This window comes from Staurois parvus, unplaced genomic scaffold (assembly GCF_062004578.1).
Source record: "Staurois parvus isolate SC_StPar_1 unplaced genomic scaffold, SC_StPar_1.0 ptg003513l, whole genome shotgun sequence".
In the NCBI taxonomy this organism is placed as follows: Eukaryota; Metazoa; Chordata; class Amphibia; order Anura; family Ranidae; genus Staurois; species Staurois parvus.
The window spans coordinates 61,943-84,176 of record NW_028321309.1 but is presented as its reverse complement, the minus strand read 5'-3'; the positions used below and the strand labels follow the sequence as shown (position 1 = coordinate 84,176).

General features: G+C 50.4%; 1 protein-coding gene across 1 annotated transcript in view; it reads right to left on the bottom strand.

The window, feature by feature from the left end:
- Window positions 1–22,234, bottom strand: part of LOC149427759 (cullin-9-like) — a gene marked incomplete at its 3' end in the record, with an annotated part of 69,809 nt that overhangs the window by 5,974 nt on the left and 41,601 nt on the right. The window contains exons 12-17 of the mRNA XM_089667697.1: window positions 17,579–17,816; window positions 15,073–15,178; window positions 14,716–14,940; window positions 8,420–8,510; window positions 514–688; window positions 334–439 (exon numbers count right to left, since the gene is read on the bottom strand). Of these exons, the coding sequence (XP_089523823.1) occupies window positions 334–439; window positions 514–688; window positions 8,420–8,510; window positions 14,716–14,940; window positions 15,073–15,178; window positions 17,579–17,816 (941 nt within the window). The remainder of the gene's footprint in view (window positions 1–333; window positions 440–513; window positions 689–8,419; window positions 8,511–14,715; window positions 14,941–15,072; window positions 15,179–17,578; window positions 17,817–22,234) is intronic.

The window sequence follows — 22,234 nt, the reverse complement described above, 5'->3', positions numbered from 1 at the left end:
TCTAGTGGCCAATATTGATATTGCAGGGAGGAATGATGAATTTCCCCGCTGAGAGCAGAACAATTAGCACTTCTATTTCTGAAAGCATTCTTCATGTACAGCATCCCACCTGCCTAAGACTTTTGCACAGTACTGTATGTGGATTGGGGTGGAGGCGGCTGTAATAAGTCGATGCCGTTCCCATAGAAACGCTTCCAACATCCTGGACATCTCATTGCTGCTGGTCCATGAGTCTCCGGGCACCCAGGGCGCCCCCTGCTGTCTGGCCAAGGTGACAAACGTCTACGGCCCCTATGATTGGCCTGCAGAGGGCGGGGGGGAGGGGTCACTTACCACGTTGAGTTCTGTGTTGATTTTGGATTGGTTGTCCCCGCCCATCACCACCACCCGGGACGGCATGTAGCTGGAATCTTCGCTGGACACAACCATCACCAGCTGCCTGCAGGGGGCACAACACACTCAGCATTCCGGGGGACACACCGTGACCTACACAAAGCCCCGCCCCCCACTCACCGGATCACCGCCCCTTGCTGCATGTGGATGGTGATGGAATGGGATCCGATGACTCCACTCGACTCCCAGTAAGATCTGGGGTTCCCATCTGTCAGTCTGTTGGCACGAATACGATTGGACGAGACGTCCATCTTCTCCCAGCATTTCTCCTCCTTCTGCTCCGCCCTGGTGGAGGCTGAGAGGAAGGACAGCCAGAGGGGAGGGGGGTGGGGGGTCAGATTCAGGAGTAATGTAATGAGTGCCGGCTCTGGGCTCGCTCCCCTCCTACTTAGAGCTAGGCTGCCCTGACACCTCTTCACACCCCAGCATTCAACAGACAACAAAGCGTACAACGCACAGCACAGTATATAGTATACACCATACAGCACAGTATACAGCAGAGCGTACAACACCCAGCACAGTATATAGTATATACATCACACAGCACAGTATATAGTATACACCATACAGCACAGGATACGGCAGAGCGTACAACACCCAGCAGAGTATATAGTATACACCATACAGCACAGTATATAGTATACATCACACAGCACAGTATATAGTATATACATCACACAGCACAGTATATAGTATATATATCACACAGCACAGTATATAGTATATATCACACAGCACAGTATATAGTATACATCACACAGCACAGTATATAGTATACATCACACAGCACAGTATATAGTATATACATCACACAGCACAGTATATAGTATACATCACACAGCACAGTATATAGTATATACATCACACAGCACAGTATATAGTATATATCACACAGCACAGTATATAGTATATACATCACACAGCACAGTATATAGTATATATCACACAGCACAGTATATAGTATATACATCACACAGCACAGTATATACATCACACAGCACAGTATATAGTATACACCATACAGCACAGTATATAGTATACACCATACAGCACAGTATATAGTATACATCACACAGCACAGTATATAGTATATACATCACACAGCACAGTATATACATCACACAGCACAGTATATAGTATATACATCACACAGCACAGTATATAGTATACATCATACAGCACAGTATATAGTATATACATCACACAGCACAGTATATAGTATACATCACCCAGCACAGTATATAGTATATATATCACACAGCACAGTATATAGTATAGATCACACAGCACAGTATATAGTATATATCACACAGCACAGTATATAGTATATACATCACACAGCACAGTATATAGTATATATCACACAGCACAGTATATAGTATATACATCACACAGCACAGTATATAGTATACACCATACAGCACAGTATATAGTATATACATCACACAGCACAGTATATACATCACACAGCACAGTATATAGTATATATCACACAGCACAGTATATAGTATATATCACACAGCACAGTATATAGTATATATCACACAGCACAGTATATAGTATATATCACACAGCACAGTATATAGTATACATCACACAGCACAGTATATAGTATATATCATACAGCACAGTATATAGTATATACATCACACAGCACAGTATATAGTATATATCACACAGCACAGTATATAGTATACATCACACAGCACAGTATATAGTATACATCACACAGCACAGTATATAGTATATATCATACAGCACAGTATATAGTATATACATCACACAGCACAGTATATAGTATATATCACACAGCACAGTATATAGTATACATCACACAGCACAGTATATAGTATATATCATACAGCACAGTATATAGTATATACATCACACAGCACAGTATATAGTATACATCACACAGCACAGTATATAGTATATATCACACAGCACAGTATATAGTATATATCACACAGCACATTATATAGTATATACATCACCCAGCACAGTATATAGTATATATATCACACAGCACAGTATATAGTATATATCACACAGCACAGTATATAGTATATATCATACAGCACAGTATATAGTATATATCACACAGCACAGTATATAGTATATATCACACAGCACAGTATATAGTATACATCACACAGCACAGTATATAGTATATACATCACACAGCACAGTATATAGTATATACATCACACAGCACAGTATATAGTATATATATCACACAGCACAGTATATAGTATATATATCACACAGCACAGTATATAGTATATACATCACACAGCACAGTATATAGTATATACATCACACAGCACAGTATATAGTATACATCATACAGCACAGTATATAGTATATACATCACACAGCACAGTATATAGTATAGATCACACAGCACAGTATATAGTATAGATCACACAGCACAGTATATAGTATACAGTTGTGTCCAAAATTATTCAACCCCCACTGAAATTGAGTGTTTTGGCCAGTTTGACATTGCTTTTGATCATTCAGTCATCTTGCTTACATTTACATTAAAGAGGCACTTGTAGGTCAGACAAATATAACATAACAGTTATAATGAAATAACCACAAATGTCTTTTCTGTGCTCACAGCATTATCAGTTTTATTCAACCCCCAAGTGACATTCAATCTTAGTACTTAGTACAGCATCCTTTTACAGTTATAACAGCTTTTAAACGTGAAGCATAGCTTGACACAAGTGTCTTGCAGCGATCTACGGGTATCTTCGCCCATTCTTCATGGGCAAAGGCCTCCAGTTCAGTCACATTCTTAGGCTTGCGCACTGCAACTGCTTTCTTTAAGTCCCACCAGAGGTTCTCAATCGGATTTAAGTCTGGTGACTGCGATGGCCACTCCAAAATGTTCCAGCCTTTCCTCTGCAACCATGCTCTAGTGGACTTGGAGGTATGCTTGGGATCATTGTCCTGTTGAAAGGTCCAACGTCTCCCAAGCCTCAGGTGTGTGACGGACTGCATCACGTTTCCATCCAATATCTCCTGGTACTGAAGAGAATTCATGGTACCTTGCACACGCTGAAGCTTCCCTGTACCTGCAGAAGCAAAACAGCCCCAAAGCATGATTGACCCTCCACCATGCTTCACAGTAGGCAAGGTGTTCTTTTCATCATAGGCCTTGTTCTTCCTCCTCCAAACATAGCGTTGATCCATGGGCCCAAACAGTTCTAATTTTGTTTCATCAGTCCACAGAACACTATCCCACAACTTTTGTGGTTTGTCCACATGGCTTTTGGCATACTGCAGTCGACTCTTCTTATTCTTTGGAGACAGCAAGGGGGTACGCCTGGGAGTTCTGGCACGGAGGCCTTCATTACGCAGTGTGCGTCTTATTGTCTGGGCTGAAACTTCTGTACCCACATCTGACAAATCTTTTCTCAGTTCCTCAGCAGTCACACGGGGACTTCTCTCCACTCTACGCTTCAGGTAGCGCACAGCAGTCGAAGTCAGCATCTTCTTTCTGCCACGACCAGGTAGCGTTTCAACAGTGCCCTTTGCCTTGAATTTGCGAATGATGCTTCCTAAGGTGTCTCTTGGTATGTTTAACATCTTTGCAATCTTCTTATAGCCATTGCCCTTCCTGTGAAGAGAAATCACCTCTTCTCTTGTCTTCCTGGACCATTCTCTTGCCTTCACCATGTTTGTAACCACACCAGTAAATGTCTAGAAGGAGCTGAGTATCACAGTCATTTTAAAGCTGCCTAATTGGTGCTTATTATGCTTGATTGCTGCTCGGTGACATCCACAGGTGTTTTCAATACCTGATGGAAAGCACCTGTATGAACCTCTGTTCTTCAGAGTGGTAGTCTTTAAGGGGTTGAATAATTGTGGCAATGAAGAAACCACATAAGAACCATTTACTACTGTATTACATAAACAATTGATGTCATTTTAGTTGCATTTGGGTAGTTACAACGTCCTTGTAGGATTTGATTCTGAATACAATTCCAAATGTACACTATAGTCCCTAAACCCCTTTACAGCATTGGGGGTTGAATAATTTTGGACACAACTGTATATATATCACACAGCACAGTATATAGTATACATCACACAGCACAGTATATAGTATACATCACACAGCACAGTATATAGTATATATCACACAGCACAGTATATAGTATATATATCACACAGCACAGTATATAGTATATATCACACAGCACAGTATATAGTATATATCATACAGCACAGTATATAGTATACATCACACAGCACAGTATATAGTATATACATCACACAGCACAGTATATAGTATATATCACACAGCACAGTATATAGTATATATATCACACAGCACAGTATATAGTATACATCACACAGCACATTATATACAGTCAGGTTCATAAATATTGGGACATGGACACAATTCTAACATTTTTGGCTCTATACACAACAATGGATCTGAAATGAAAGGAACAAGATGTGCTTTAACTGCAGACTGTCAGCTTTAATTTGAGGGTATTTACATCCAAATCAGGTGAACGGTGTAGGAATGACAACAGTTTGCATATGTGCCTCCCACTTGTTAAGGGACCAAAAGTAATGGGACAGTTGGCTTCTCAGCTGTTCCATGGCCAGGTGTGTGTTATTCCCTCGTTATCCCAATTACAATGAGCAGATAAAAGGTCCAGAGTTCATTTCAAGTGTGCTATTTGCATTTGGAATCTGTTGCTGTCAACTCTCAAGATGAGATCCAAAGATCTGTCACTATCAGTGAAGCCATCATTAGGCTGAAAAAACAAAACAAACCAATCAGAGAGATAGCAAAAACATGAGGCGTGGCCAAAACAACTGGAACATTCTTAAAAAGAAGGAACGCACCGGTGAGCCCAGCAACACCAAAAGACCCGGAAGACCACGGAAAACAACTGTGGTGGATGAGCGAAGAATTCTTTCCCTGGTGAAGAAAACACCCTTCACAACAGTTGGCCGGATGATTTATGATTATTATTCTGTCCCATTACTTTTGGTCCCTTAACAAGTGGGAGGCACATATGCAAACTGTTGTAATTCCTACACCGTTCACCTGATTTGGATGTAAATACCCTCAAATTAAAGCTGACAGTCTGCAGTTAAAGCACATCTTGTTCCTTTCATTTCAGATCCATTGTGGTGTATAGAGCCAAAAATGTTAGAGTTGTGTCCATGTCCCAATATTTATGGACCTGACTGTAATATATACATCATACAGCACAGTATACAGTACCCCCCTGCCCTGGACCTGTATAGTACCCTGTACCCAGGAGATGGCTGCCCTGGACCTGTATAGTACCCTGCACCCAGGAGATGACTGCCCTGGACCTGTATAGTACCCTGTACCCAGGAGATGACTGCCCTGGACCTGTATAGTACCCTGTACCCAGGAGATGGCTGCCCTGGACCTGTATAGTACCCTGTACCCAGGAGATGGCTGCCCTGGACCTGTATAGTACCCTGTACCCAGGAGATGGCTGCCCTGGACCTGTATAGTACCCTGTACCCAGGAGATGACTGCCCTGGACCTGTATAGTACCCTGTACCCAGGAGATGACTGCCCTGGCCCTGTATACTACCCTGTACCCAGGAGATGGCTGCCCTGGACCTGTATAGTACCCTGTACCCAGGAGATGGCTGCCCTGGACCTGTATAGTACCCTGTACCCAGGAGATGGCTGCCCTGGACCTGTATAGTACCCTGTACCCAGGAGATGGCTGCCCTGGACCTGTATAGTACCCTGTACCCAGGAGATGACTGCCCTGGCCCTGTATACTACCCTGTACCCAGGAGATGGCTGCCCTGGACCTGTATAGCACCCTGTACCCAGGAGATGGCTGCCCTGGACCTGTATAGTACCCTGTACCCAGGAGATGACTGCCCTGGACCTGTATAGCACCCTGTACCCAGGAGATGGCTGCCCTGGACCTGTATACTACCCTGTACCCAGGAGATGACTGCCCTGGCCCTGTATACTACCCTGTACCCAGGAGACGACTGCCCTGGACCTGTATAGTACCCTGTACCCAGGAGATGACTGCCCTGGACCTGTATAGTACCCTGTACCCAGGAGATGGCTGCCCTGGACCTGTATAGTACCCTGTACCCAGGAGATGGCTGCCCTGGACCTGTATACTACCCTGTACCCAGGAGATGGCTGCCCTGGACCTGTATAGCACCCTGTACCCAGGAGACGACTGCCCTGGACCTGTATAGTACCCTGTACCCTTGGAGATGGCTGCCCTGGACCTGTATACTACCCTGTACCCAGGAGATGACTGCCCTGGACCTGTATACTACCCTGTACCCAGGAGATGACTGCCCTGGACCTGTATAGTACCCTGTACCCAGGAGATGGCTGCCCTGGCCCTGTATAGTACCCTGTACCCAGGAGATGACTGCCCTGGACCTGTATAGTACCCTGTACCCAGGAGATGGCTGCCCTGGACCTGTGCTGGGTCCGGGTAAAGTCCCTCTTGGCCTGCTGGCCGTAGTGACCAATCCTGATTTTACCTACTATACCCCACTAGGGGCGCTAGGATCAGACCTGGAATTAGGGGAACCAAACCCACAGAAGAAATCTACAGAGACAAGGGGAAGCCCATCCATCACCTAAGGACACAAAACTGAGGCTTAGCTGAGCTGGGCGGGGTTATGCCTGGGCGGGGTTATGCCTGGGCGGGGTTTCCTGCCTTCTTTTTTGCCAGTGTCCATTCTCCTAATGGTGGCAGCATAACCCAGCAATATCAACTCCCCTCTGTCCTGTGATGTATGATGAAGCAGCGGTACAAACCAATGCAGGGGAATCTCCTCATTGTGGGAGGGGCAGAGACACAAACCACCGGGGGAATCTCCCCATTGTGGGAGGGGCAGAGACACAAACCACCGGGGGAATCTCCTCATTGTGGGAGGAGCAGAGACACAAACCACCGGGGGAATCTCCCCATTGTGGGAGGGGCAGAGACACAAACTACTGGGGGAATCTCCTCATTGTGGGAGGGGCAGAGACACAAACTACCGGGGGAATCTCCCCATTGTGGGAGGGGCAGAGACACAAACCACCGGGGGAATCTCCTCATTGTGGAAGGGGCAGAGACACAAACCACCGGGGGAATCTCCCCATTGTGGGAGGGGCAGAGACACAAACCACCGGGGGAATCTCCCCATTGTGGGAGGGGCAGAGACACAAACCACCGGGGGAATCTCCTCATTGTGGGAGGGGCAGAGACACAAACTACCGGGGGAATCTCCTCATTGTGGGAGGGGCAGAGACACAAACTACTGGGGGAATCTCCTCATTGTGGGAGGGGCAGAGATACAAACTACTGGGGGAATCTCCCCATTGTGGGAGGGACAGAGACACAAACTACTGGGGGAATCTCCCCATTGTGGGAGGGGCAGACATACAAACTGCTGGGGGAATTTCCCCATTGTGGGAGGGGCAGAGAAACAAACTACTGGGGGAATTTCCCCATTGTGGGAGGGGCAGAGACACAAACCACCAGGGGAATCTCCCCATTGTGGGAGGGGCAGAGACACCCACTACTGGTGGAATCTCCCCATTGTGGGAGGGGCAGAGACACAAACCACCGGGGGAATCTCCCCATTGTGGGAGGGGCAGAGACACAAACTACTGGGGGAATCTCCTCATTGTGGGAGGGGCAGAGACACAAACTACTGGGGGAATCTCCTCATTGTGGGAGGGGCAGAGACACAAACTACTGGTGGAATCTCCCCATTGTGGGAGGGGCAGAGATACAAACTACTGGTGGAATCTCCCCATTGTGGGAGGGGCAGAGACACAAACCACCGGGGGAATCTCCCCATTGTGGGAGGGGCAGAGACACAAACCACCGGGGGAATCTCCCCATTGTGGGAGGGGCAGAGACACCCACTACTGGGGGGGAATCTAGCGTCTATTATCGGACAGCAGAATGTTTGTGGTAGCCCAGCAGAGATGCATTGTTTGTAGGTGAATGCGCCATTATTGGAGAACGCTCACCTCCAGCCAGACTTCGCAGAAACAAGTCCAGGAGAGGAATGGTCAGTCTCTGATGGCGCAGTCGGTGTTCATCGATCTGGGTGAGGACCGTCTGTAGGGAGAGGTAGACCCATAGAACGAGATTAGAGGAATAGGAGAACATGCTGGCTCCCTGAAGGGCCAATCCCAAATGATGTCCTGTATTGGAAGGTGTCATTAGATATGTAATGCAATATTTCCATATAAACAAGATCAGTAATCCATAGCTCCGCCCACAACTGGGCAAGAGGCTGCAATTTCTGCTTTGGCTCATTCCCCGATGGGGGAGGGACATTTAGCCATGTTCTTGGGGGATTCCCTCTCCCAGCTATGCCATTATTTCTCTTGGCTCTGGTTGGTTTCTAGATGTTTTATCTGGCCCCTTCCATCCACTTCTCAGGTGTGTGTGTCGGGATGGGCGGAGTTTTGCACCTGTGACCAATAGTCGCATGTAAGACCATTTGTGGGTGGAGAGTATGGAGTCTGCCATTTCTTTGTCTGGTATTGATGTTGGGCGGAAGATATCTGTCTAGATTACTATGGACACCATTTTTATATCATGAAAGCCAGAGCAGCCAATCCTGAAGAAGCAGGTGTGACAGGAGTGACTTTGGGTGGGGGGCCCATGGAACACAGCTCACTTTGGGTGGGGGGCCCATGGAACACGGCTCACTTTGGGTGGGGGGCCCATGGAACACGGCTCACTTTGGGTGGGGGGCCCATGGAACACGACTCACTTTGGGTGGGGGGCCCATGGAACACGGCTCACTTTGGGTGGGGGGCCCATGGAACACGGCTCATTTTGGGTGGGGGGCCCATGGAACACGGCTCACTTTGGGTGGGGGGCCCATGGAACACAGCTCACTTTGGGTGGGGGGCCCATGGAACACAGCTCACTGTGGGTGGGGGGCCCATGGAACACAGCTCACTTTGGAGAGGTGGGGAGACCCCTGTCTCAGCTCCCCATATCCCTCTTATGTGTAAGTCACCCTGTGCCTGTTAGGGGTGCAGGGGGATCCATCCTAATATTGGGGGGGGGGGGGTGTGGATTGTTTGGTGTCATGTGGCTGCATCCCATTGTTCTATTGTGTGTCTGGCTTGGGAGCAAACTATTATGGGATGTACGTGTTTATGTGTATTGGCTTGGTGGGGGGGGGCTCCAGCAGCACTCCTTCTTGATGGGACTGCCTGCTGATGGGTTTCTTGTTACTGGGTGTGTATTGCCCCGCCCTGTGTATATATCTTGTCTCTGTGTTACAACAAAGCAGTCTATTTCCTGTATGATCAGCGGTGGTGTCGGTGGATCTGTGTTCGGATGGGGAAGCGGGAGTCTAACGGAAATACCCGAGTGCAGTTGGGGTCCGGTTCCGTTACAGCGGGTCAGAGAGAGGCGATGATGGAGGGGATGCCGGCTCATGGATTCCTTCATTTCTGATGTATTCATAGAACACATGGATGGTACACAAAGCGGTTCGGAAGGTTTCCCCATGGGGCACGTTATACTTCCTCTATGGAATATGTAACATGTAAGGCAGTGAGGAGTTTTATTACTGAGGTCAAATACACATTTATTGAGATTTCTTTAACAATTTTGATTTTTATTTTTGCATTATTAAAAATTGATACACAGTTTTTAAATATACTGTCTATACAATATGCTTCTCTGAGCTGAGAGGGGAAGCGAAGACCGAGGAGAGCAGACAGGGGGATGGGAGTACATTCACTGAGGGTGTGAAGGAGAGCTGGAAAGGGAGTGTGCATGAGATGGAATCTCACCTGGGGAGAGGACAATGCGTGTGCCGGAGGTGGAATCTCACCTGGGGAGAGACCAATGGGTGTGCCGGAGGTGGAATCTCACCAATGGGTGTGCCGGAGGTGGAATCTCACCTGGGGAGAGGACAATGCGTGTGCCGGAGGTGGAATCTCACCTGGGGAGAGGACAATGCGTGTGCCGGAGGTGGAATCTCACCTGGGGAGAGGACAATGCGTGTGCCGGAGGTGGAATCTCACCTGGGGAGAGACCAATGGGTGTGCCGGAGGTGGAATCTCACCAATGGGTGTGCCGGAGGTGGAATCTCACCAATGGGTGTGCCGGAGGTGGAATCTCACCTGGGGAGAGACCAATGGGTGTGCCGGAGGTGGAATCTCACCAATGGGTGTGCCGGAGGTGGAATCTCACCAATGGGTGTGCCGGAGGTGGAATCTCACCTGGAAAGAGACCAACGTGTGTGCCGGAGGTGGAATCTCACTTTGGGAGAGGCCAATGCATGTGCCAGAGGTGGAATCTCACCTGGGGAGAGGCCAATGCGTGTGCTGGAGGTGGAATCTCACCTGGAGAGAGACCAATGGGTGTGCCACAGGTGGAATCTCACCAATGGGTGTGCCGGAGGTGAAATCTCACCTGGGGAGAGACCAATGGGTGTGCCGGAGGTGGAATCTCACCTGGAGAGAGACCAATGTGTGTGCCGGAGGTGAAATCTCACCTGGGGAGAGACCAATGTGTGTGCCGGAGGTGAAATCTCACCTGGGGAGAGACCGATGGATGTGCCGGAGGTGGAATCTCACCTGTTGAGAGACCTGTGTGTGTCCTGGAGGTGGAATCTCACCTGGTGAGAGACCTGTGTGTGTCCTGGAGGTGGAATCTCACCTGATGAGAGACCAGTGTGTGTGCCGGAGGTGGAATCTCACCTGGTGAGAGACCAGTGTGTGTGCCGGAGATGGAATCTCACCTGATGAGAGACCAGTGTGTGTGCTGGAGGTGGCATCTCACTTGGGGAGAGACCCATGGATGTGTAGGAGAAAAAATCTCACCGGGGAGAGACCAGTGTGTGTGTCAGAGGTGGAATCTCACCTGGAGAGAGACCGATGGGTGTGCCGGAGGTGAAATCTCACTTGGAGAGAGAGCGATGGGTGTGCCGGAGGTGGAATCTCACCTGGGGAGAGACCGATGGGTGTGCCGGAGGTGAAATCTCACCTGGGGAGAGACCCATGGGTGTGCCGGAGGTGAAATCTCACCTGGGGAGAGACCCATGGGTGTGCCGGAGGTGAAATCTCACCTGGGGAGAGACCCATGGGTGTGCCACAGGTGGAATCTCACCTGGCGAGAGACCCATGGGTGTGCCACAGGTGGAATCTCACCTGGGGAGAGACCCATGGGTGTGCCACAGGTGGAATCTCACCTGGGGAGAGGCCAATGGGTGTGCCGGAGGTGGAATCTCACCTGGGGAGAGGCCAATGGGTGTGCCGGAGGTGGAATCTCCCCTGGGGAGAGACCAGTGTGTGTGCCGGAGGTAGAATCTCACCTGGAGAAAGATCAATGGGTGTGTCAGAGGTGGAATCTCACTTGGAGAGAGACCGATGGGTGTGCCGAAGGTGGAATCTCACCTGGGGAGAGACCGATGTGGGTGTGCCACAGGTGGAATCTCACCTGGGGAGAGACCCATGGGTGTGCTGGAGGTGAAATCTCACCTGGGGAGAGACCCATGGGTGTGCTGGAGGTGGAATCTCACCTGGAGAGAGACCAATGGGTGTGCCGGAGGTGAAATCTCACCTGGGGAGAGACCCATGGGTGTGCCAGAGGTGGAATCTCACCTGGGGAGAGACCCATGGGTGTGCCAGAGGTGGAATCTCACCTGGAGAGAGACCAGTGTGTGTGCCGGAGATGGAATCTCACCTGGGGAGAGACCAATGTGTGTGTTGGAGGTGGAATCTCACCTGGGGAGAGACCAATGTGTGTGTCGGAGGTGGAATCTCACCTGGAGAGAGACCAATGGGTGTGCCGAAAGTGGAATCTCACCTGGAGAGAGGCCAATGGGTGTGCCGGAGGTGGAATCTCACCTGGGGAGAGACCAATGTGTGTATCGGAGGTGGAATCTCACCTGGAGAAAGATCAATGGGTGTGTCAGAGGTGGAATCTCACCTGGGGAGAGACCAATGGGTGTGTCAGAGGTGGAATCTCACCTGGGGAGAGACCAATGTGTGTGCAGGAGGTGGAATCTCACCTGGGGAGAGACCAATGTGTGTGCAGGAGGTGGAATCTAACCTGGGGAGAGACCAGTGTGTGTGCCGGAGGTGGAATCTGACCTGGAGAGAGACCAATGGGTGTGCCTGAGGTGGAATCTCACCTGGGAAGAGACCAGTGTGTGTGCCGGAGGTGGAATCTCCCCTGGGGAGAGACCAATGTGTGTGCCGGAGGTGGAATCTCACCTGGAGAAAGATCAATGGGTGTGTCAGAGGTGGAATCTCACCTGGGGAGAGACCAATGGGTGTGTCAGAGGTGGAATCTCACCTGGGGAGAGACCAATGTGTGTGCAGGAGGTGGAATCTAACCTGGGGAGAGACCAGTGTGTGTGCCGGAGGTGGAATCTGACCTGGAGAGAGACCAATGGGTGTGCCGAAGGTGGAATCTCACCTGGGAAGAGACCAGTGTGTGTGCCGGAGGTGGAATCTCACCTGGGGAGAGACCAATGTGTGTGCCGGCGGTGGAATCTCACCTGGGGAGAGAGCAATGGGTGTGCCGGAGGTGGAATCTCACCTGGGGAGAGACCAATGGGTGTGTCAGAGGTGGAATCTCACCTGGGGAGAGACCAATGGGTGTGCCGAAAGTGGAATCTCACCTAGAGAGAGGCCAATGGGTGTGCCGGAGATGGAATCTCACCTGGGGAGAGACCAATGTATGTGCCGCAGGTGGATTCTCCCCTGTGGAGAGACCAATGTGTGTGCCGGAGGTGGAATCTCACCTGGAGAAAGATCAATGGGTGTGTCAGAGGTGGAATCTCACCTGGGGAGAGACCAATGGGTGTGCCGAAAGTGGAATCTCACCTGGAGAGAGGCCAATGGGTGTGCCGGAGGTGGAATCTCACCTGGGGAGAGACCAATGTATGTGCCGGAGGTGGATTCTCCCCTGTGGAGAGACCAATGTGTGTGCCGGAGGTGGAATCTCACCTGGAGAAAGATCAATGGGTGTGTCAGAGGTGGAATCTCACCTGGGGAGAGACCAATGGGTGTGTCAGAGGTGGAATCTCACCTGGGGAGAGACCAATGTGTGTGCAGGAGGTGGAATCTAACCTGGGGAGAGACCAGTGTGTGTGCCGGAGGTGGAATCTGACCTGGAGAGAGACCAATGGGTGTGCCGAAGGTGGAATCTCACCTGGGAAGAGACCAGTGTGTGTGCCGGAGGTGGAATCTCACCTGGGGAGAGACCAATGTGTGTGCCGGCGGTGGAATCTCACCTGGGGAGAGACCAATGGGTGTGCCGGAGGTGGAATCTCACCTGGGGAGACACCAATGGGTGTGTCAGAGGTGGAATCTCACCTGGGGAGAGACCAATGGGTGTGCCGAAAGTGGAATCTCACCTGGAGAGAGGCCAATGGGTGTGCCGGAGGTGGAATCTCACCTGGGGAGAGACCAATGTATGTGCCGCAGGTGGATTCTCCCCTGTGGAGAGACCAATGTGTGTGCCGGAGGTGGAATCTCACCTGGAGAAAGATCAATGGGTGTGTCAGAGGTGGAATCTCACCTGGGGAGAGACCAATGGGTGTGTCAGAGGTGGAATCTCACCTGGGGAGAGACCAATGTGTGTTCAGGAGGTGGAATCTCACCTGGGGAGAGACCAGTGTGTGTGCCGGAGGTGGAATCTCACCTGGAGAGAGACCAATGGGTGTGCCGAAGGTGGAATCTCACCTGGGAAGAGACCAGTGTGTGTGCCGGAGGTGGAATCTCACCTGGGGAGAGACCAATGTGTGTACCGGCGGTGGAATCTCACCTGGGAAGAGACCAGTGTGTGCGCCAGAGGTGGAATCTCACCTGGGGAGAGACCAATGGGTGCGCCGGAGGTGGAATCTCACCTGGGGAGAGACCAATGGGTGTGCCGGAGGTGGAATCTCACCTGGGGAGAGACCAATGGGTGTGCCGGAGGTGGAATCTCACCTGGGGAGAGACCAATGGGTGTGCCGGAGGTGGAATCTCACCTGGGGAGAGATCAATGGGTGTGCGGGAGGTGGAATCTCACCTGGAAAAATTCTGGATGTGTGCAGTGGGGTGGGGAATCTCATCTGGGGAGACACCAATTTATAAAATGTGTGGCTGGCCACCATTACAGACGTTCCCTGCAGTCCAATGATGTAGTCAGAGGTGAGATGATAACACGGTACAGAAAGCAGGGTAATGAAAGCCTTACTGCCTCACCATGGACCACTCACCCGGGAGGAGACTAGAGTGCCGCGGAGCCCCCGTAGGAGCGGGCGGCTATAATACGAGTACAATGGATGGTAAGGTACCTGCATACATCCAGCCACCACGCAGGCCGCCATCTTGTAGTGTACAGCAGTGTACGTCTCACAGGTTGTCAGGAGGTCTCGGAGCTTCTTCGTCCACTCATCAGAGCGCCCTCTGTCCATTGCTTTATCTAGAACATCTCCAGTTCTGAGACCACACATGACCATAGCGCAGTCCTTACTGGCCACCGCCAATCTGTGCAGGAAGCGGACCACCTCCTGGAAGAACTGAACATACAGAGCAGAGATCACCCAATGAGGGCCAATGAAGGCATTCAATGAGAGGCCAAGAGGGGATAGAGACACTAATACATCTTTAATGGCACCCCCCATCATCCTCTCTGATCCATCCAGCCTGACCTCTTTATCCTCGGTAGAAGCTTCCAGAATTCTCAGGCTCGGTGAAATGGACTTGTGCCAGGGAAGGACGTCCTCTTTATACAGACGTAAGGCCTTGTTCAGGATCCTGAGGAGAAAGCCAATTCCAGAGGAAAAACCAACAGTTACACAAATCAACAATATATTCTACACCTACGGCCAATATCGTTCCTGTACTAAGGACACCCCACCTCCTGTCAGTCAGGCGCCTTCAGACTGCATTCATACTGTGCTGTCACCTGCATATGCAGCAACATGAAGCATTATTCGACGAGGCTCCACAGCACCATCCTCACCTGTACACTAGGATCATCCCATTATACACCCAAATCCTCACCTGTACACCAGGATCGTCCCATTGTACACCCAAACCCTCACCTGTACACCCGGAATATCCCATTGTACACCCAACTCCTCACCTGTACACCAGGATCATCCCATTATACACCCAAATCCTCACCTGTACACCAGGATCGTCCCATTACACACCCAAATCCTCACCTGTACACCAGGATCGTCCCATTACACACCCAAATCCTCACCTGTACACCAGGATCGTCCCATTACACACCCAACTCCTCACCTGTACACCAGGATCGTCCCATTGTACACCCAAATCCTCACCTGTACACCAGGATCGTCCCATTGTACACCCAAATCCTCACCTGTACACCAGGATCATCCCATTACACACCCAAATCCTCACCTGTACACCAGGATCGTCCCATTGTACACCCAACTCCTCACCTGTACACCAGGATCGTCCCATTGTACACCTAAACCCTCACCTGTACACCCGGAATATCCCATTGTACACCCAAACCCTCACCTGTACACCAGGATCGTCCCATTACACACCCAAATCCTCACCTGTACACCAGGATCGTCCCATTACACACCCAAATCCTCACCTGTACACCAGGATCGTCCCATTGTACACCCAAATCCTCACCTGTACACCAGGAACGTCCCATTTTACACCCAAATCCTCACCTGTACACCAGGAACAACCCATTGTACACCCAAATCCTCACCTGTACACCAGGAACATCCCATTGTACACCCAAATCCTCACCTGTACACCAGGAACATCCCATTGTACACCCAAATCCTCACCTGTACACCAGGAATATCCCATTGTACACCCAACTCCTCACCTGTACACCAGGATCGTCCCATTGTACACCCAAACCCTCACCTGTACACCCGGAATATCCCATTGTACACCCAAACCCTCACCTGTACACCAGGATCGTCCCATTATACACCCAAACCCTCACCTGTACACCAGGATCGTCCCATTGTACACCCAAACCCTCACCTGTACACCAGGATCGTCCCATTACACACCCAAATCCTCACCTGTACACCAGGATCGTCCCATTACACACCCAAATCCTCACCTGTACACCAGGATCGTCCCATTACACACCCAAATCCTCACCTGTACACCAGGATCAACCATTATACACCCAAATCCTCACCTGTACACCAGGATCAACCATTATACACCCAAATCCTCACCTGTACACCAGGATCAACCATTATACACCCAAATCCTCACCTGTACACCAGGATCGTCCCATTGTACACCCAAACCCTCACCTGTACACCAGGATCGTCCCATTACACACCCAACTCCTCACCTGTACACCAGGAATATCCCATTGTACACCCAAATCCTCACCTGTACACCAGGAACATCCCATTGTACACCCAAATCCTCACCTGTACAGCAGGAACATCCCATTGTACACCCAAAATCCTCACCTGTACACCAGGAATATCCCATTGTACACCCAAATCCTCACCTGTACACCAGGAATATCCCATTGTACACCCAACTCCTCACCTGTACACCAGGAATATCCCATTGTACACCCAAATCCTCACCTGTACACCAGGAATATCCCATTGTACACCCAAATCCTCACCTGTACACCAGGAATATCCCATTGTACACCCAAATCCTCACCTGTACACCAGGAATATCCCATTGTACACCCAAATCCTCACCTGTACACCCGGAATATCCCATTGTACAACCAAATCCTCACCTGTACACCAGGAATATCCCATTGTACAACCAAATCCTCACTTGTACACCAGGAATATCCCATTGTACAACCAAAGCCTCACTTGTACACCAGGAATGTCCCATTGTACACCCAAATCCTCACTTGTACACCAGGAATATCCCATTGTACACCCAAATCCTCACCTGTACAACAGGAATATCCCATTGTACACCCAAATCCTCACCTGTACACCAGGAATATCCCATTGTACACCCAACTCTTCACCTGTACACCAGGAATGTGTCCTAGTAAACCCAACTCCTCACCTGTGCACCAGGAACGTGCCCAAGTATGCCCAACTGCTCACCTGTACACCAAGAACGTACCCTAATACACCCAACTCCTCACCTGTACACCAGGAACGTGCCCAAGTATGCCCAACCTCTCACCTGTACACCTTCCACCCTCACCTGTACACACAGAGTTGTAGACGTTTCTCGCCCTTTAGCTGCTCCAGGCAGGAGAGGAGCTGTAGGAAGAACTCGGGGTCAGTGAGAAGCTGAGGAACATCACACCGAAGTGAGGAGACGTCATCACAAACACATCGTTCCAGGGAGGACAGCATTTCCCGGCACATCCCAATGTCCTTCAGACCGCTCAGCAAAGACGAGAGATCCATTTCTTTGACTGTGAGCCCCGGAGTCCACTCTGCAAGAGAAAGGACAGACACTACATGGACTCTTCCATCTCATTGGACAGACTATTGGTGGTCTCTCCCATCAGACAGGCTGAGAGGGTGAAGACTCTGAGATCTATACATCATGATATCTATAGGGTTCAAACAGTGATTGGAGGGGGTGCTTGTGAGCAGCTTGAGGAATGGCTGCTTTTTAAACCCAGCTGCTCGACCACCGGCACATTGGTCGATTTTTAGCTCTCGGGGGGGTGGGGGGGGTTCTGGCCTTCCCTCCAACCTCTCCTGGCCCCGTCCCCTGGTGCCCTGATGGGGAAAAAAATCAGCCACCTCCCGCACTTCCAGCGTCCGGCAGACTGTTTCAAAGTTTGCGGCCTACCCGCCGAAGATCGTGGGTGAAGCCGCGGCCTTGAATTTTGGCCTGCCGCCGGAGAGTTCCAGAGCCCCGGCCGCAGGATCGCGTCTTCCGCCGGAGGCTGCAATTGAAGCCCCAGACTCGATTTCGGGTCCCCCGCTGCCTCTACACGTGGGTGGGCTGGATCCCAGGGGTGAAGATGACCTGGCATCAGAAGCATCCCTGCGGTCTTCCCCTCCGGGTCTGAGGGATGCTGAGCTTCTGCACCGTTTCAAGACAATGCTGCAGTCGGAACTGTCCTCCGCTACCTCCAAGCTTGCCGACCGACTTTCGCGTGAAATTCGAGAGTTGGGTAATCGGACGAATGATCTTGAGGATAAAATGCTGCGGCCACGGTCATTGAGGGTCACGAGCAGGACTTGTGTGACCTCAAGAAAGAATTAGCAGACACGCTGCTCCGACTTGAGGATTTCGAGAACCGTTCCCGTCGCGGCAATTTGCGGTTAAGGGGTATACCTGAAACGGTCACAGATCTCACCGCCACCGCTACTGCTCTGTTTCAGGAGGTGACGCCCGCAATTCCCTTCGACCGGCTTGAATTTGACCGCATTCATCGTGCACTGGTCCCAGGACGACCAGATGGGCCCCTGAGGGACATCATCATCAAGTTCACTTTCTACCGCAGTAAGGAAACCATCCTCTTGGCGGCCAGAAACAAACCAGACCTCAGATTCCGGAGACATCGCTACCAGCTCTTCGCGGACCTCTCCCAGATTACTCAGCAGAAGCGACATCAGTTGAAGCCCTTCACTTCGATCCTGGTGAACCACAGAATTAAATTGGGGCTTTCCGTTCCGCCTCACCTTCAACTACCAGGGCCGCAGTCACTCTGTTGTTACGCCGGGGGAGGCCCATTCGCTCCTGGAATCTTTGCATCTTCTTCCGCTGGAGGCCGCTGCTCAGAGCCCAGCTCACTCAAGTGGATCCCCAGTGAGGCCGCTTCCACCGGGCCGCCTCTGGGAGCGGTCGTCCAACAGGAAGAGAGCCCTCCCTCAGACCCCTCAACGATCAAGTCCGTCCTGCTCTTCTCCGAGCTGAGAATGTATCTTGGATCTCCCGCATTGTGTTTCACCGTTGGACTTTCCTGATGGGACTGTGAGTTTGGCCCTTAGGGCTTTTCCAGTTGTTAGCGTTCCAGGCTAGGACTGATCTGACCCATTCCCTTGGGTTCCATTACTGAATGAGGGGGAGGGTCTCCTCCTGGACTTGCGGATTATGACTTTTTGCTGTCTTGGCCTACCACAGGTGCCGTTGTTCGGGTTCCTGTTTGGGTAGGGGGTGATGGTTCCCTCGGGCTCCGGGGTGGGTGGTGGGCCTGATCGGGTGTTGGACCTATTGGGAGGTGGGGGACAACTTGGGCTGTGTAGTGGTTCTACGGCGGCCTATAGCCGTCCTCCTGATGGGGGTTGGCCCCCTAGTTTAGCTGGGTTTTCTATCGGGAGGTTATTGCGCATGTGCTCACTTCTGAGACTCTTAGTTTATTACTTTGGTATCCCGTTATACTGTGTTTATTGCCTTTTTGCCCCCTGAGGGCTTATGTTTTTGATGTTTTCATTTGCAGCCATGTGTCCGGTGGTAGAGCCACCCCCAACCAGTATCCTTCAGGTGTAGGAGGATGCATGTCACCATTGACGTGACACGTTTGCACTGCTGTATATATTTCTTGTTTCTTTTTTTTTCTCTCTCCCTTTTCTTTTCTTCTTTTTTTTTTTTGTTTTATCCTCATGCAGGGTCTCGGGATGCCATGGTCCGAACACCATTGGGAATGATAACTGTTGGCCGACCTATGCTTTTTCTGCTGAGCGTGCTGATACTGCCATGGCCTCACCCCTTCTGAAAGTATACACACAAAATGTTCAAGGTTTCAATTCGCCTCAGAAGCGGGCTAAAGCTTTTCATCACCTCAAATCGCAACAAATTCACGTGGTATGTTTACAGGAGACCAGGTTTTCTCAGTCCTCCGCTCCACGGTATCTTTCACCTCGCTTTCCCACCTTTTACACGGCCTCGGCCCCTGAGAAACGCCGGGTGTACTAATAGCTTTCAAGCGAATCTTCCTTTGGTCTGTGCTCGGAATATAGCAGACCCCACGGGTAGGTACTTGCTTCTGCAGGGCACCCTCTGGGATCAGGAGGTTACCTCTTACTATGCACCCAATCGCTTTCAACATAAATTCTTTTCTCATCTTTGCACCATTGTCTCCCGACACTCCAAGGGTCACCTTCTTCTTTTGGGAGATTCCAATGTTACCTTGGATTCCACATTGGATAGGCGCTATGCCCAGGGGGCGGCCCCTTCTCACGACTTAGTGCTAGAGGAACGTATGCGCTCTCTCTTGCGGATGGCGGGGCTGGTGGACGTCTGGAGGGAACTCCACCAACTGAACGCGACTTTACATTCTATTCCAACCCTCATGACAGTTTTTGTAGAATTGACCATATATTCATGTATGTCCAGCAGCTTCCTTTGATCAGGCGGATAGCTATTCCCTCCTCACCCTGGTCGGACCATGATCCCCTGGTACTCCTCCTGGCCCTTTCTGGGTCGGTACGGCGCCCCTTTCACTGGCACATTAATGATTCTTTATTGACCACTCAGGTCATCTGCCAACACATAGAATCTCTCTTACGCACATACTTTGCGGAAAACTCGGGATCGGTCTCTTCGGCAGTACCCCTGTGGGAGGCGCACAAAGCCACGGTGCGGGGTCAGGTTATACAGCTGGCGGTGGTTCGGAAGCGGGAACGGGGGCGCCGACTTTTGGAGGTCCATTCTCTGTTGGAAGTCATTCCCATCCACGGCTCATAAACGCGCTCGGGACGCCCTCGGCAGAGTTGGACCTACTCTCCTCTTCACAGGCGGAACGGGCCTTGCGTTGGGCCAAACACAAATTTTATTCCTGTGCTAATAAGCCTGGTCCGATGCTGGCCAGGAAACTCAATTCTGTGGGGAAACCCCATAAACCGATCCGATTGCGACTTCCCGTGGGTGGCTGTACTTCTAATCCCCAGCAGATTGTCTCTCGTTTTGCGGACTTTCTTTCGCGCCTTTACGCCAACCCAGAGGCATTCTATCAAGACCTCCAACTTCCTGGACTATCTGAGGCAGTGCAGAAGGCCCTCAATGCCGGTGTCACCATACCGGAAGTGCTCCAAGCTATTTAATCTCTACGGTCTACAGCTTCCACGGGTCCAGGCGGCTTTTCTGGCCTCTATTATAAGAAATTTGCAACCCTGTTAGCACCCTTCTTGGCTGACTATTTTAATGAGTTATGACAGGGCTCATTGACCTCTCCGGACGCGCTTAGAGTTCATATTTCCATGATTCCCAAGACGACCGATGATGTGCAGGAACCGCAAGCCTTTCGGCCCATTTCTCTTCTTAATGAAGACCTGAAGATCTTGGGCAAGATTCTTAGCTTTCGTATCAATAAATACTTGCGTAGCCTGGTCCACAGGGATCAAGTAGGGTTCGTCCCTGGGAGGCAGGTGGGCGATAATGTTCGTAAGGTGGTCCATCTTATACATTTTCTACAACAGCGGAAAATCCCGGGATTCTTACTGTCCTTAGACATATATAAAGCCTTTGATTCTCTATCCTGGGAATATCTGCGGTTTGCACTGTCTCGTTGGGGTTTTGGGGATTCTATTCTTTCTTGGATTCAAGTCTTGTATTCATCTCCTTCGGCCTCCATTAAATACGCTGGGTATTTCTCAGATCCCTTTCCTATTTGGCGAGGTACAAGACAGGGATGCCCCCTGTCCCCGGCGTTCTTTGTCCTGGTGCTTGAGCCGTTGGCTATGGCGCTCCGGACTGATTGTAATGTATCGGGGGTTCCATACATGGGACAGGAGTTCAAGTTGAACCTTTTTGCAGACGATGCCCTCTTGACTCTCACTAATCCCCTGACGATGCTTCCAAATTTGCAACAGGTTCTGGAGCGCTTCTCTTTGATTTCGGGTCTCTGTATCAATTTGAATAAGACTGACGCGCTTAATATTACTTTGGCCTCAGATC